The 12991-nt window shown below is 32.6% G+C and overlaps 2 protein-coding genes across 8 annotated transcripts; one reads left to right on the forward strand and one right to left on the reverse strand.

The window, feature by feature from the left end:
- Positions 1 to 388: 388 nt before the first annotated feature.
- LOC136775609 (dual specificity protein phosphatase CDC14C-like) lies at positions 389 to 7338 on the forward strand. Of its 4 annotated transcripts, XM_066730539.1 has the most exons (11): positions 394 to 552; positions 745 to 1212; positions 1439 to 1555; positions 1657 to 1925; positions 2002 to 2296; positions 2357 to 2726; positions 2811 to 3103; positions 3207 to 3357; positions 3422 to 3544; positions 3678 to 3953; positions 4797 to 7332. In XM_066730539.1, exons 3-11 carry the CDS (start codon positions 1522 to 1524, stop codon positions 4882 to 4884), a joined length of 1899 nt encoding a protein of 632 aa, XP_066586636.1. In that variant the 5' UTR covers positions 394 to 552; positions 745 to 1212; positions 1439 to 1521; the 3' UTR covers positions 4885 to 7332. The 4 variants fall into 4 exon arrangements, with proteins under 4 accessions (XP_066586638.1, XP_066586636.1, XP_066586637.1 ...); XM_066730541.1 differs by having other exon boundaries at positions 389 to 1212; positions 2811 to 3016; positions 3255 to 3357; positions 4797 to 7338; XM_066730540.1 differs by having other exon boundaries at positions 394 to 1212; positions 4304 to 7332.
- Positions 7339 to 7437: 99 nt separating this feature from the next.
- On the reverse strand, positions 7438 to 9811 carry por (Protein-serine O-palmitoleoyltransferase por). Of its 4 annotated transcripts, none has more exons than XM_066730543.1 (8): positions 9585 to 9811; positions 9458 to 9486; positions 9089 to 9380; positions 8823 to 9015; positions 8515 to 8743; positions 8348 to 8454; positions 8073 to 8275; positions 7438 to 7997 (listed from the first exon to the last, which is right to left on the reverse strand). In XM_066730543.1, exons 3-8 carry the CDS (start codon positions 9300 to 9302, stop codon positions 7555 to 7557), a joined length of 1389 nt encoding a protein of 462 aa, XP_066586640.1. In that variant the 5' UTR covers positions 9303 to 9380; positions 9458 to 9486; positions 9585 to 9811; the 3' UTR covers positions 7438 to 7554. The 4 variants fall into 4 exon arrangements, with proteins under 4 accessions (XP_066586640.1, XP_066586641.1, XP_066586639.1 ...); XM_066730544.1 differs by having other exon boundaries at positions 8524 to 8743; positions 9458 to 9489; XM_066730542.1 differs by having other exon boundaries at positions 9458 to 9489.
- Positions 9812 to 12991: the final 3180 nt, after the last annotated feature.

Genomic DNA, 12991 nt, shown 5'->3' on the forward strand with positions numbered 1-12991 from the left:
ATACCAATATATAACTTAGCCCCAATTTTGTTGTTACCCATAATTATTATCGTCATAATCACATCATTATCAGCATAACTATACAACTATAAATAATATTCGGAATTTATTTTAAAATAATTAACTTTCAGAAAAACTAACTCGTCATCTTATTATATTTAACTTACCCAAGAAATCGTTGAAACTTTCAGAATAGTTCTATAATTAAATTATCCTAAACTTTTTTGAAAAAAAATATTTGATATCAGGTTGTTCCTGTGCTTTTTTTTTAAGAGGGTATTAATATTATTGACCGTAGATCTCGAGTGGTCACACTGGCCAGACAAGAGAGTGCCAGTAGAAAAGATCTATAGATAAAACAGTTTCCTAGAAGAGCTCAATCGGTAAGTCTTACCTTTGTAAAATCAAACGTTTTTAAAAATAATTTCCAAACTTGCTCCAAAAACGGTCAATATATCGATCATCGTTGAATGCAACAATGGAATGGAAAAACTTAATTGTCCTTCATTCGTTACGTGTAGAGAGTGGATGACTCAATCAATAATGAGAATAGTCTGTAGAATAAAATCAACCAATTTTCAAAACCAAAAAGGAATTGAGTTGGATGGGATGCAAATTTAACGCGTTGGAGTGAAACGAGAGAGAAAGAGATAAATATACGCACTACACATACACTGCATACACAAGTATCATAAGAGAGAGCGTGAGAGAGATAAAATAATTCTTCCTCTTTTCCCCCCACAGCGGCCACAGCTAGCCCTCAACATTTCCTCACTGGATTGGAAAATAGGAAGGAGGGAGCGAGAGCGAACGACATGTTTTCCTGTGCAGCGAAGCGTATCTGACAATTGTCCACTTAATTAGTTGGCAAGCTATAATGTGGATAGTGTCGATCGGTAGCAGAACTAGAAAAGTACAAGTATCGTGCACGGCAACATGGCAGTAGTGGTAAAATTACTTATTAATGCTCATGGAGGATAACTTGGTTTATATTTATTAAACGACGCAAGCAAATTTACATATTTTATATGTATCAAGTATCTTAAGGAATGTTTATTTGAGACTTTGGAGTCTTTGGAGCTTAGTACGGCTCCTGACTGACGACTGTTGTGACTTATTTTTCGAAAGAGGAAAAAAAAAGTACCGCAGCTGATCGGCCAATTGGTCCGACTGAAAATTTTGAATCTTTAACGGTCGCTTTGGCACCGATTGGTGAGTGAAACTTAATTATATTTCTTAGAAACCATTTCATTTTATAAATTTTCTTTTGATTATCGAAGGAAACTTTCTGTATGTAGAATGATTTGCATGGGCAGTAAAATTCAGTTTACCTCAGTTTCCCCGTTCTACACCCACTCTAACCCTACTTCCGCATGTTTACATACTTGGCATTCAACAGTAATTGAATTGTGTCATTTTTGCATTACCTACTTGACAGGTTTACCTGATCTAGGACAAGCATCTACATTGTAATAGTAAGCCTAGTGTGAGCCTAGATTACATGAAAAGCAGCTGTTAACAATGGACGACTGTGAGGAATTAGAAATAATTAAAGGTACTTACGTATATTGTGATTGTGTTCTAATCAACCACTTTAAATAGATCTGTTAATATCTTTTACATCATCTCTGAACTTTTGTACATTTTAAATTGTAGACCGGTTGTACTTTGTGGCATTTGAATCTTGGCCATTACCAAAAAGTACTCAGGATACTCACTACTTTTGTATCGACGATGAATTTAAATATGAAAATTTCTTTTGTGATTTTGGCCCTCTTAATCTTGCAATGTTATACAGATATTGTCAGAAAATCAATAAGAAACTAAAAACTGTATCTTTAAAAAAGAAAAGAATTGTCCATGCTACTATGCTGTATAATGAGGAGAAAAGGGTCAATGCAGCTTTTCTCATGGGGAGCTATGCAGTAAAATCTTGTTTTTAAACTAACATTTTTTCTCCTTCAGCTCTATTATTAATTCTCATTGTTGTATCAATTTCAGATTATATATTTAAATCGTACAGCTCAAGAGGCATATGATCTATTGATAGATCGATGTGGTCCACCTTATGCTATGTTCTGTGATGCTTCCATTGGGTCATACTACCAGATATCTTTATATGATTGTCTTAGTGCCATACAAAAATGCTACCAACTTGGTTTCTTTAATTTTGAAGATTTCCATGTAAAAGAATATGAATATTATGAACAAGTAGAGAATGGAGATCTCAACTGGATTGTCCCTGATAAGTTTATTGCCTTTTGTGGGCCCCATTCAAAATCAAAAATTGAAAATGGTATGTTTTCCTTGTTTTCCTCAAATTTATTAGAAGTTACTTTATATTTCAATCTTATAGGTTTTCCTCTGCATGGACCAGAATTATATTACAATTATTTTCATCGTAATAATGTAACAACCATTGTAAGGCTTAACAAAAAAATATATGATGCTTCAAAATTTATTGAGGCTGGTTTTGACCACAAAGACTTATACTTTGTTGATGGCTCCACTCCTACTGATGCAATAATGAATCAGTTCTTGAAGATATCAGAAAGTGCAAAAGGTGCAGTTGCAGTACACTGTAAAGCAGGCCTTGGTAGAACTGGGTCTCTCATAGGCTGTTATATTATGAAGCATTATCATTTAACAGCACTTGAAACTATTGCTTGGATTAGGATATGCAGGCCAGGATCAGTAATAGGACATCAGCAACATTGGTTGGAAAAGTAAGCAAATTTTCACAAAAACATCATTTTATCATTATTAAAACATTATGGATAAGAAACATTAAGATTTTTACTATTAATTAGGAAAGAAGCTTATTTGCATTCTTTGAAAGCACCACTTCAATTGGAAAATACGAAAGTTCACGAGTATGGTATCTATTCCATAATGGGTAGACCCAGGACTATTTCATTGGCGAATCTGAAAAATTCGCGTATAGTGCAAGACAATGTATCAGGAATAATGCATCGTGTCGATGGAATTAAACTTGAGGATTCAACACCCACAGCTGGTTCATCTGATTTTAGTGTACTAGCGCCTAGTGAAAGGTTTAAGAATAAAGCAGAGGAGCCTAGAAAACGAGTTTCCTGTCAATCAAGTAATTTCTTCACATTGTAAATAATGTCCTGGAATAAATTGTTTAATTTAAATTGTTAGAAAATTATTATAATAAGAATTATTAAAAGATTAATCAATTTCAGGCGAAAAGCTGGAAAACAAGGCAAATACTGGTACGATTACTAGAATAGAGAAGCTCACTCAAGGAGATAAATTGAATCAAGCAAAATTAAGAAGAAGAGCTTTATCAACCACCCAAAGCTCACTCAGTAATGCAAGTCCATCCAGTGTACAGTAAGTAAAGAAAACATTTAAAAAGAAATAAACATTGGTTAATACATAAATTATTTAATCACAGTCCCTACCTTGGATCATTACTCCACGTCAGAAATCAAAAGAGCAGTACTTTATCAGGTAGCAGGGAGAAAGAACCTTCAAAGAAAATTGTCACCAGAGCTGCAGCTACAACAATTGTAAAAAGGTAAAAAATATAATTTTTCTAAAATGCTTTTCACAAATACTTGAAAGGAAAAGGAAACTATCTTTCCCCTTGCTTTGCTTGGTGCTTAATAATGCATGTTCGACTACAAAAGGGTATGTTTCTTTGCAAATAGAAACAATTGGCTCGTAAGCAGTGGCTGCGATCCCGCCTCTCGGCGAATACGAACAAAACCAGCGAGTCAAATACATATTATCAACAGTACGACTACCTCAACCTCGTCTATTTCCGTTACGAAACCAGTAACCAGGGCAAGTATGAGGCCTATCGGTATCGCGAAGACACGAGCTACGAATTCTTCAGCAAATCACTCAGTCACACAGTCTCAGCCAGGCATGAAAATGATCCTCAGGTCTGCTGACCGAGCTGCTCGCTATCATTCTCTCAGGCAGTAAGTCTTAACAATTCTCATTTCGTCCCTTTAACTACTATTAATCCATCTTATAGATCTCTTTATTACTTGACAGCAAATATATCTCTAACTCTTTTCTATTACTTTCATTGCTTTCCAACATAACTTATTTTTATTTATACTCTGGTTACAATTACTTAACACTCTGGTTTTAAGTTGATGTAATATTTATATTGCTTGTTACGCTACTTTAACATTTCATTCTGCGACTAGATCGTTTAAACAATTTTCTGTCATTCAGTATGTGATTATATTCGTTACTTTGTTTTTCTATCATTATATTTTTTTTAATTTTTTTATGCAACTATCCCTAAATCATATTTTTTTAGGACCCTACGTTAGATATTCGATAGAAAAAAATACCATGAAGCGGTCGAAGAGTGCGAAAACAAAGAAATTGATTGCACGTACTCTCAGCACTCAAAACTAAAAAGAGCGCGATTGAGATCAAGAAGTTAATAATAAAGCATCGCAATTTTTGCATGCCGCATGTGTACATTGAGAAGGAGAAGTAATTATTGAATAATCACATTATATGCTTAAATGAAAAAAAAACATTCTTGAAAATTGGTTTGAGAGAAATAATAAATTTTAAAGCTGTACGAACAAAAGACGACTGCATTTCATTAGGAGAGGACATTCCTAAAATAATTATTTTGAAAAGAAAATAGAGGTTTTGAATAATCATTGCCCAGTTCAGAAAAGCAAATTAGAGTTGAGCATGTAAATTTGTTTTTAAGAAAAGATATTAAACATTACAATTAAGCATGTAAATTAGCAAATTGGCTAACTAGTAGACCCAATGATTTCTATGACTTGCAGTGCGCGCACAGCAAGAAGTTATAAAACGGCATTTAAACGACTAAGCAATATTCTCAGTGGCGTTGGGGAGGACCGTACAGTAACGTGAAAAATTCACCAAGATGAAGGAAATACATCATTTAATTTCCCCATCATACTCTTTAAATGCACTTCACTATTCTTCAATGTTGTGGAGCTCAGCAAACTCTTCGTTTTCTTTGTTATTTTATTTAAATTATGTAGCAAGGTTTTTTAATCGATCAGTCCATTTAACATCATCAGATTTTCATTGCAATTTGATTGGTGAAAACAAGTAATTATTTTTCACTGATTCAATTAATCAATTTGAATTCAATTTGATCTATAGATTCATTTAATTGAGCTTAATTCATACTAATACAGAATATTCATGTCATAATTTAAGCATATATCGCTCTTCGTGATATTTTCTGCAGGACGGATAATACACAGTAAAAAAGTAGTTTCTAGTTTCAACTTTTTAATGCATTACTAAATGTAAGTTTAATTTGCACACTTCTTAGATAATAAATGTAAAATGCATTTAATAATAATAATAATATCCCTGTTCATTCAAATAGTTAGTATAAATGCAGTAAATGTTTGCTTAACATAGTGGCTTATATAATTTCTACAATTGGAGAATAATCTCAAAGACAATAATTTACTTGACAGAGCCTCTGGTGAGTTTAAAAAATAATCTTGCAATTTCTCAAAAGAAAGTATACGAATATGTTAAAGAGTCCTTTTTTGCCGCTTACTGGACAATATTTGGTAATTTCAATTATTGTAAAAGTACTAGTAGTAGTTGAGAGAGAAGCTTAGATAATTTCTATGATAAAGTGTAAATTTTATATATTCACAGCTTTGTACGAATTTGTTATTTAATTTGTGGTTTCGTGCGCTGTATTGACAAACAGAATTATAATTTAATGAGTTAAATTTGTAACAAAAGATATTTACTTAATAGAGAAACGTATAACTGCGTCTTATCTTTATCTTCACGTCTTTTTTCTCAAGTATGACGATTTGATATTCCACATTTTTTTATTTTTTACTCAAACACATATCAAGTCAAGGTTTTAGAAAATTTTCAGCTTCTAAAAAGGAATCTATATTAAAAGCTGATAAATAATTGTAGAAATTCTTAAAAAGACCTGGGGATAAAAATGAATGTCAGTCTTCCTAGCGAAGTGTAGATTGTAGAACTGGATAAAAATTGAGTAGCATTGCTGCATGTACAATGAATAATCATTGTAAATTTAATTCAATTTTTTTCTTATTTTATATAGAGAGCACCGCTTTTCGCTCTCTAATAATCGCAGCTTCAATGAAGCGATATGTAACTAATAATTCTGCCTATTTGGGAAAAAAAAGTATGTAATGTACTTGATTTAAAATCCTATGCTTTTTATAATTGTAATTAATTATAAATCATGTAATTAATTGTTTAAATTAATTATTCTAGATTTATACATTATATATGAGATGTATATTAGATGACCAAAAGTTACAGAATATATTGTAGAAATCATATTGTTTTAAAAAATATTTTATTCAATTTGATATAAATATTATAACTGTAAAAGTAGCGGTCACTGTTAAAATAATACATAAAGCTTTTCTTGTATATGAAAGATTATCTTGTCCCATGAGTATTGAATATTGTCATTAAATAAGGGAAATTAATTGACAAATTTTTAAATGAAAAGTGTGAAACAAGCATTTTGACAATTTTGATCAAATTATTTGATAATACTGTTACTATATTATGTTAGAGTTTAGTATAAATTAGATAGATGTGGCAACACGAAATATTAATAGAAAATGATTTAATATGTGCTTATATCTAGTAACCATTTTTTACAACATATATATATATACACAAATACCTACAGGGTTTTCCACTTGAAACTAGGTGACTGGATAATTCGTAATGGAAAAAACAAAAAAATTTGTATAATAAAAGTAGTTTTATTAAAAGGTGGCTCAAATATATCGCCATTGGTTTAATCTTGAAAGGTCGTTTGGCAATCACGTGAAGATTATCTTCAATTTCTTAAATCCTTTATGAAATTACTGTTTACATTAAGTTTTTACGAGATATATAAGTTTGAATCATTTAATGTGAAGTCGCGATTCGCGAGTTATACAGAGCGATCGCTTATAAACTCTACTTCACATATATACATTTATGGAAAAATTTTAAAATGCATACCTCGTAAACGCTTGGATTAAATGATTTTCTCATTGCCTTTATATGGTTTTCAGAAAAACTCTAGATTGTTCCATTTAAAAAACTGGAGTGACCTTCAAAGGATCCTTTATAATCAACTAAATGCTATCTTTTATTATAGGTAGTATATAACCATACAAGTTTTAATAAACAATTCTTTCAATTCTTTTTCATTTTGAGTTATTTGGCAGGCCTATTTAAGGTGGGAAACCTCATATATTATATATAAATATCACCACTTATTAATGTTTTATGTACTTTATATATAAATGACATCTAGTGATCTTTATATTATGTTACATAATCAATAAAGACTATGTATTTTACGTATCCAAAAGAGTAATATTATTATATAGGCTATCCTTATTTATTGAAGGATATTCTTTAATAATGTTTAATCAATTTGTAGAAAAAGTAAAAAATTTCTTTATTCATAAAAATTTGTATAAAAGAAGTATCTTACAATATACTTATTAAGCTTTGTAAATATCACATTTAGAAAATTGGTGAATCTCACATTTTCGTTTATTTAATTAAGAAGTATACGCAATAACTAGCAAGTGCCAACCAGTGACTTTTATAACCAAGCTCGGACCATTTTTCAAGGGTATGAGAGTAACTATATCCAGTGTCTTGTGATTCTGATCCATCAAACATGACTCCTAAATAAGCCAAATGAAAGATCGTGATACAAGAAAATATTATATTTGCTATGACTGTCCACTTGCAGTTCTGGCTATTATACATATGTTCACATCTTTCTCTTACACATATCTTAGAAGCAATGCAAGCATTAAAAGTAGTGGCAAAGATATTTCTTAGTTGATATTCCACATAGGTATAAAATCCAAGACTTAATAATACTGCTGCAAGTTGAAAATTTACTCCATGTAAAAGAGCACTTGCTGAAAAAGTAAGTGTCACAGCACCAAATTTGCCCAATTGCTCTAACATTGGTCTAAACACATCTAAAAAAATGATTCAATTTTGTATATTCTCTCTTGTTCTTTACTTTGTTAATAAAATATTCAGTTTTTACATACATTTCTTTAGCCACATATGCATAGGAATATTCCAGTAAATAACTACTTCTACCAGAGATCTTGGGAATTCTATTTTAAGTGGTTTTGTTATAACTGACTTTGCTAAAGGATATCCTCCTAAAGATAATAAAGCTGAAGAGGTGAATGAAATGAAATAATGGGAACATCTGAAGGATAAGGCATCCCTGTATGCTCTTACCCACCTAAAAATAAGAAAATAGGAAAATGAGAAAATGTTAAAATATCTTTCAATTTCAAACTAAAAGTACACTCACATCCAACTTTTGTCACTGATAAACCATTGCACCCAGCAATTTGATGCACTTAAAAAGAGGAATGCCGAACATAAATACCCTGCTATCATCAATAGTGCCCAATTGTTCTATAAAATTAGAGAGATAATAAGATATTATTTTCACAATGTTATTATATAATTTAATACCAAGCATACTGTTTCATCATTTTCACGTAAAGACAAATAATCTTTAAAAGATATCCATGTTCCGAAATAGGTATTGAGTGGACATAGCATGTACCCACAATAGGGCAAAAATTTTGGCATTCTAATGGATGATCCATCAATATCAACTGCTACACTAATACTTTTCATTGCTGCAGTCATAATAATAATTCTACAGCTATGCCAAACTACCGGGTCCATGAAAAGCTCACTGTAATTTATAATTTCAACAATTATGAAAACTTTAATAATTATAATTTAACATTTTTTGAAAAGAAAATAAATCATACCAATATAAAATTATTAGAAAGGATGGCACAAATACACACATTCCTGTACGGTATTTCCTTGGGAAGTATAGCACAAAGTATGAACTAATAATGAATGCCAATAACAAATGCAAACATTCTAAGGCATAAAGTACCATGATATATAGTCCTAACACTGTGGATATTGCATGGAACATATAGCTGGAAAAGTAATCTATAATAGAAATATGAATAAATGATAGTATTTTTTAGAAATATGTTTTGTATAAATAAAAGAATAGACCTACTGGAATAAGAAATAATCCTGAAAAATAATGCAGCTGCCAAAAATGGAAGTATGAAGAAACTTATTAAGTTGGTAGAAGGAATGACACACAAACTAAATACATCTGAAATATTTTCATATTCCGGAGAACTTCCAAGGCTTTCATATTGATTTTCTTGGTTATAATCATCCATAAAATAATTTTCATCAGCATAAAACTCCGGATCATCATCCATTACAATGCAGATTAATAAAAACAACTAATATTTGTTATTAATATTCATTTTTTTCAATCAAAGATTTAAAAATAAAATCTGTAAAAGAAAAATAATTTTACAAAGTACAAAAGAATCTTTACATAGAAAAAACGTTGGTTCAACAAAATAAATACTTTGTCCTTAATACAACTTCCAGCAGCCTCTACTAATAAAAGAGAAGATATAATCAAAAGTTAGTATAAATTGTATTTAAGACTATAAAAAGTAAGAAATAATAATTTAAAACTTTAATTAATTTACCGCTCATTAAATAAACGTTAATCCTATTCGAAAGGAAATAATACAGGGCGCGATCGGGCTGATACTTTAGCGCTTACTAAGGTTTACATGATTTTATTTATATTTCTAATTGACACCATTGGTCAATTTTAAAAAGCGCTGACTGATTAACCCAATCGTGTCAAATGTGTCAATTCGCGCTTAGTAAACATTGTGTAGTGTGTAGACTGGTGTTAGAGTGGTGTAGAGTGTAGACGATAGGCGCGTTCACGGGTCGCTTGCCACGCTTTTAGCACAGCCAACGCTACTGCGCATAGAAAAATGATTGAAATGTGTGCGCAGTAGCGTTGATAGCGTCTCCGTGAACGCGCCCGATGTGGATGTGGACCAGTGAACCGAAAAGGCCGCCTATGGTACTTTTATCGCGAAATTCAACTTAAATTTATCGGTGGTAAAGAAGATTACCAAATGATAAAATGACCAAATGATGATATTTTTGCCAAAAAACACTTCCGAACACGAAATTCTTCCATTATTTATTTCGCATGCAGCATCGTCATTTCTTGAAGGATTTGCATTTTTGTGGACTTTTAGGAAACGTAAGAACATTATCTAGTGAAATACGTTGGGGGATTTTGCGATTTAATTGTCGTTTCTCAATAATGTTAATATATTTATTTAAACAAAATTTTTTTTCATTTTTTGTTAATTTTCCTAACGTAACTTAGTAGATAATCTTCTAGCATTTCCAAAAACCTGCAATAACATTACAATTCACCAACAAATGATGACGCTGCATGCGAAATAGTTTTCGCCCTGTAATGTCGGTATACGGATTCCCGTTAAAATGATATAGTTCCTGTGACGTGAATTATATCACTTTAACCCCGGAGTGAGTTGGTGAAACCAGAGATGAAACGGGAGATTGCTCATGGCATTGTCCTAAAATAATCCTTGCCGGTAGGCGGCGCTGATGTTTGTTAGAAGTTGAAAATTCCATAAAACCACTAACGTCATCTGTCGGACGCGAATGGAAAGCACTTTGTTAGGCACACACACCATTACTGTGGTGCGAATGCGTGTGCAACCTCCTTCGGTTACCATCGCTCAGCTTCGGACATCTTCGCTATACATCGAGTTCGAGAGAGAACGGCATAGTTTTATCGGATCTCTCTCTCCCTCTCGATCTAACTTTCGTTTAGCCGAAGAGCCGAGTAAAATTCCTTTTCGTCCTGCTAGGCCAGGCGATAGAGCATTTTTGCATGACATAAATACTAACAGCAAACCGCCTGTGCGATTATATAGAAGGGGGTGCGTAGATTAATGGCTATTTTAAATCTCTATTGACTGGCCTATTGAGGCTTCTGCTCTTAATCGTTGCAAGCATTAACACACACACATGCGTGCAACTACGTTAATTATTAATTATCAACATATTATAATTCTTCGCAGGGTCAAAACTATTCTTAAATTTAAAATTTCTATGAAAGAATGACAAAAATATATTTTTCTAGGAAGGTAATTTTTTCGAGGTACCTTCTCTCCTCTAGATCCATTGCTTTTTGCTAAATCAGGGGCACCTCGCGAAGGCTATTGCAATGGTCTTGAACGGAGCAGAGGCTATGTTTGTTCCTTTTTGCTTGATTTAAGTTTTAATTTATTTTTAATATACAAATAATTCATATATATTTAGAAAGAAAAAGGCAAAAACGAACAAAACTCATTGCGCGTAACTCCGTTCCTGAGCATGTTTGCTCTTACCCCCTGGAAGGGAGGGGAAGGGTAATAAAATTTGGAAATGGGAACCTGAAAAAGAAAGCCTACCTATCACCGAAAGCTATAACGCCTACCTATAGTACGCAAAGCTAAAAAGCCTACCTATATCGAAAAGCTAAACCTGAAAGAAAATACACACGCACGCAAAATATGATAACGCAATTGAAGAACCTGAAAAGAAAACACACGCACGCAAAATATAATAACGTAAACGAAGAACCTGAAAAGAAAACACACGCACGCAAAATATAATAACGTAAACGAAGAACCTGAAAAGAAAACACACGCACGCAAAATATAATAACGTAAACGAAGAACCTGAAATGAAAACACACGCACGCAAAATATATTAACGCAACGAAGAACCTGAAAGAAAAAAACACACGCACGCAAAATATAATAACGCAATGAGAACCTGAAAAGAAATCCTGCCTAACACCGAAAGCTATAATGCCTACCTAAAACGCAAAGCTAGGGGGCCTACCTATATCGGAAAGCTAAACCTGAAAACACAAGAAAAAAAGAAAAATATGGTTTTAACCGAAGAAGGACCGATTGGAAGCTACCGGTAGCTTCTCTCGGTCATTCTTAGGTTAAATAAATAAAATCCACAGTTTTACCCGTGGGACTCACTCGTTCGGCGAAAATCCAACGATGGTCGAGCTGCAGTCTGCGGGAGATGACGACGATGACGGAAACGGCACTCCCGATATTTAAATAATTGTATTATTTCGACGCGGCGCGACGCGCACTTTTTAAACGAGACTACATACGCGACGCGGATATTTAAACAAATTAAAAATCGCGGACGCGGAAGATTAAAAATTGCACTCGCGACGCGAAAGTTTCAAACTGTACTGCGAAAAATCGGGTTTAAAAATTCACTCCGCGACGCGGACGTTCGATTCGCGCACTTACACCTCAAAGTGAGGTCGCCCACTATAACAAAAAGAAACAAAAAGAACTCCATGTTATTAAATTCTATCTATTTGATTGTAATTGGATGTTTATTTCTAGCTTGAAAAGAAAAATAATGTACTTACAGGCTATGAGAGTCCTTGAGGCTGTTGCCCTTGGCCGCTGCATCCACCAAAACGATGCACTACCACAACACTCGCGCCGCGCACTGTCTTTATTTTCGATTTTTTTTCGAACGTAAATACTTTAATTTTAATCACACTATGCATATTTCACTATTGTATTCATTTAATTAAACCCGCACTGCGAAAAATATCCTCAATTAATGAATCATTTTTCATTATAACAATGGTTAAGTTTCGTTAATATAACAAATAAATTCATCGATTTAATAACGAATAGTTCATTACGTACTAAACTATTCGTTAAATGAATCAATGTATTTCTTATATTAACTCACTTTTTTCATTCTTATAACAAAAACTTGTTCAATTATTTCAGTATTTTATGTGGGGTATAATTAAAGAATCACAATAATAAAACTACACTTGTGTGATTAAAATAAAGTATCTTTAATTATTATTATTCGCGAATAATTAACTGGTTGTCGATGATTACGACGAAAAAAAAACCGGCGCGCGCGATTCACCGACAACCACCACGTGTAGATTCGGAAACTGAACTGCCACTTTTGACAAGCAACGTGCTCGTCCAGAAGTGACGTAATCGAATCT

Source organism: Prorops nasuta, unplaced genomic scaffold, assembly GCF_024137725.1.
Source record: "Prorops nasuta isolate Cenicafe-Biocafe unplaced genomic scaffold, Cenicafe_Pnas_1.2 PNAS00008, whole genome shotgun sequence".
In the NCBI taxonomy this organism is placed as follows: Eukaryota; Metazoa; Arthropoda; class Insecta; order Hymenoptera; family Bethylidae; genus Prorops; species Prorops nasuta.

Excerpts from the sequence above, each read along its gene's own strand:
- por (XM_066730543.1), bottom strand. The coding sequence starts at position 9,302 with ATGGATGATGATCCGGAGTTTTATGCTGATGAAAATTATTTTATGGAT. Across the intron at positions 8,455-8,514 it reads ATGATGAAACAGTATGCTTG|AACAATTGGGCACTATTGAT; the intron begins GTATTAAATTAT and ends CTAATTTTATAG. Across the intron at positions 8,276-8,347 it reads ATCAGTGACAAAAGTTGGAT|GTGGGTAAGAGCATACAGGG; the intron begins GTGAGTGTACTT and ends TCTTATTTTTAG.
- LOC136775609 (XM_066730538.1), top strand. The coding sequence starts at position 1,522 with ATGGACGACTGTGAGGAATTAGAAATAATTAAAG. Across the intron at positions 1,556-1,656 it reads GGAATTAGAAATAATTAAAG|ACCGGTTGTACTTTGTGGCA; the intron begins GTACTTACGTAT and ends TTTAAATTGTAG. Across the intron at positions 2,727-2,810 it reads CAGCAACATTGGTTGGAAAA|GAAAGAAGCTTATTTGCATT; the intron begins GTAAGCAAATTT and ends ACTATTAATTAG.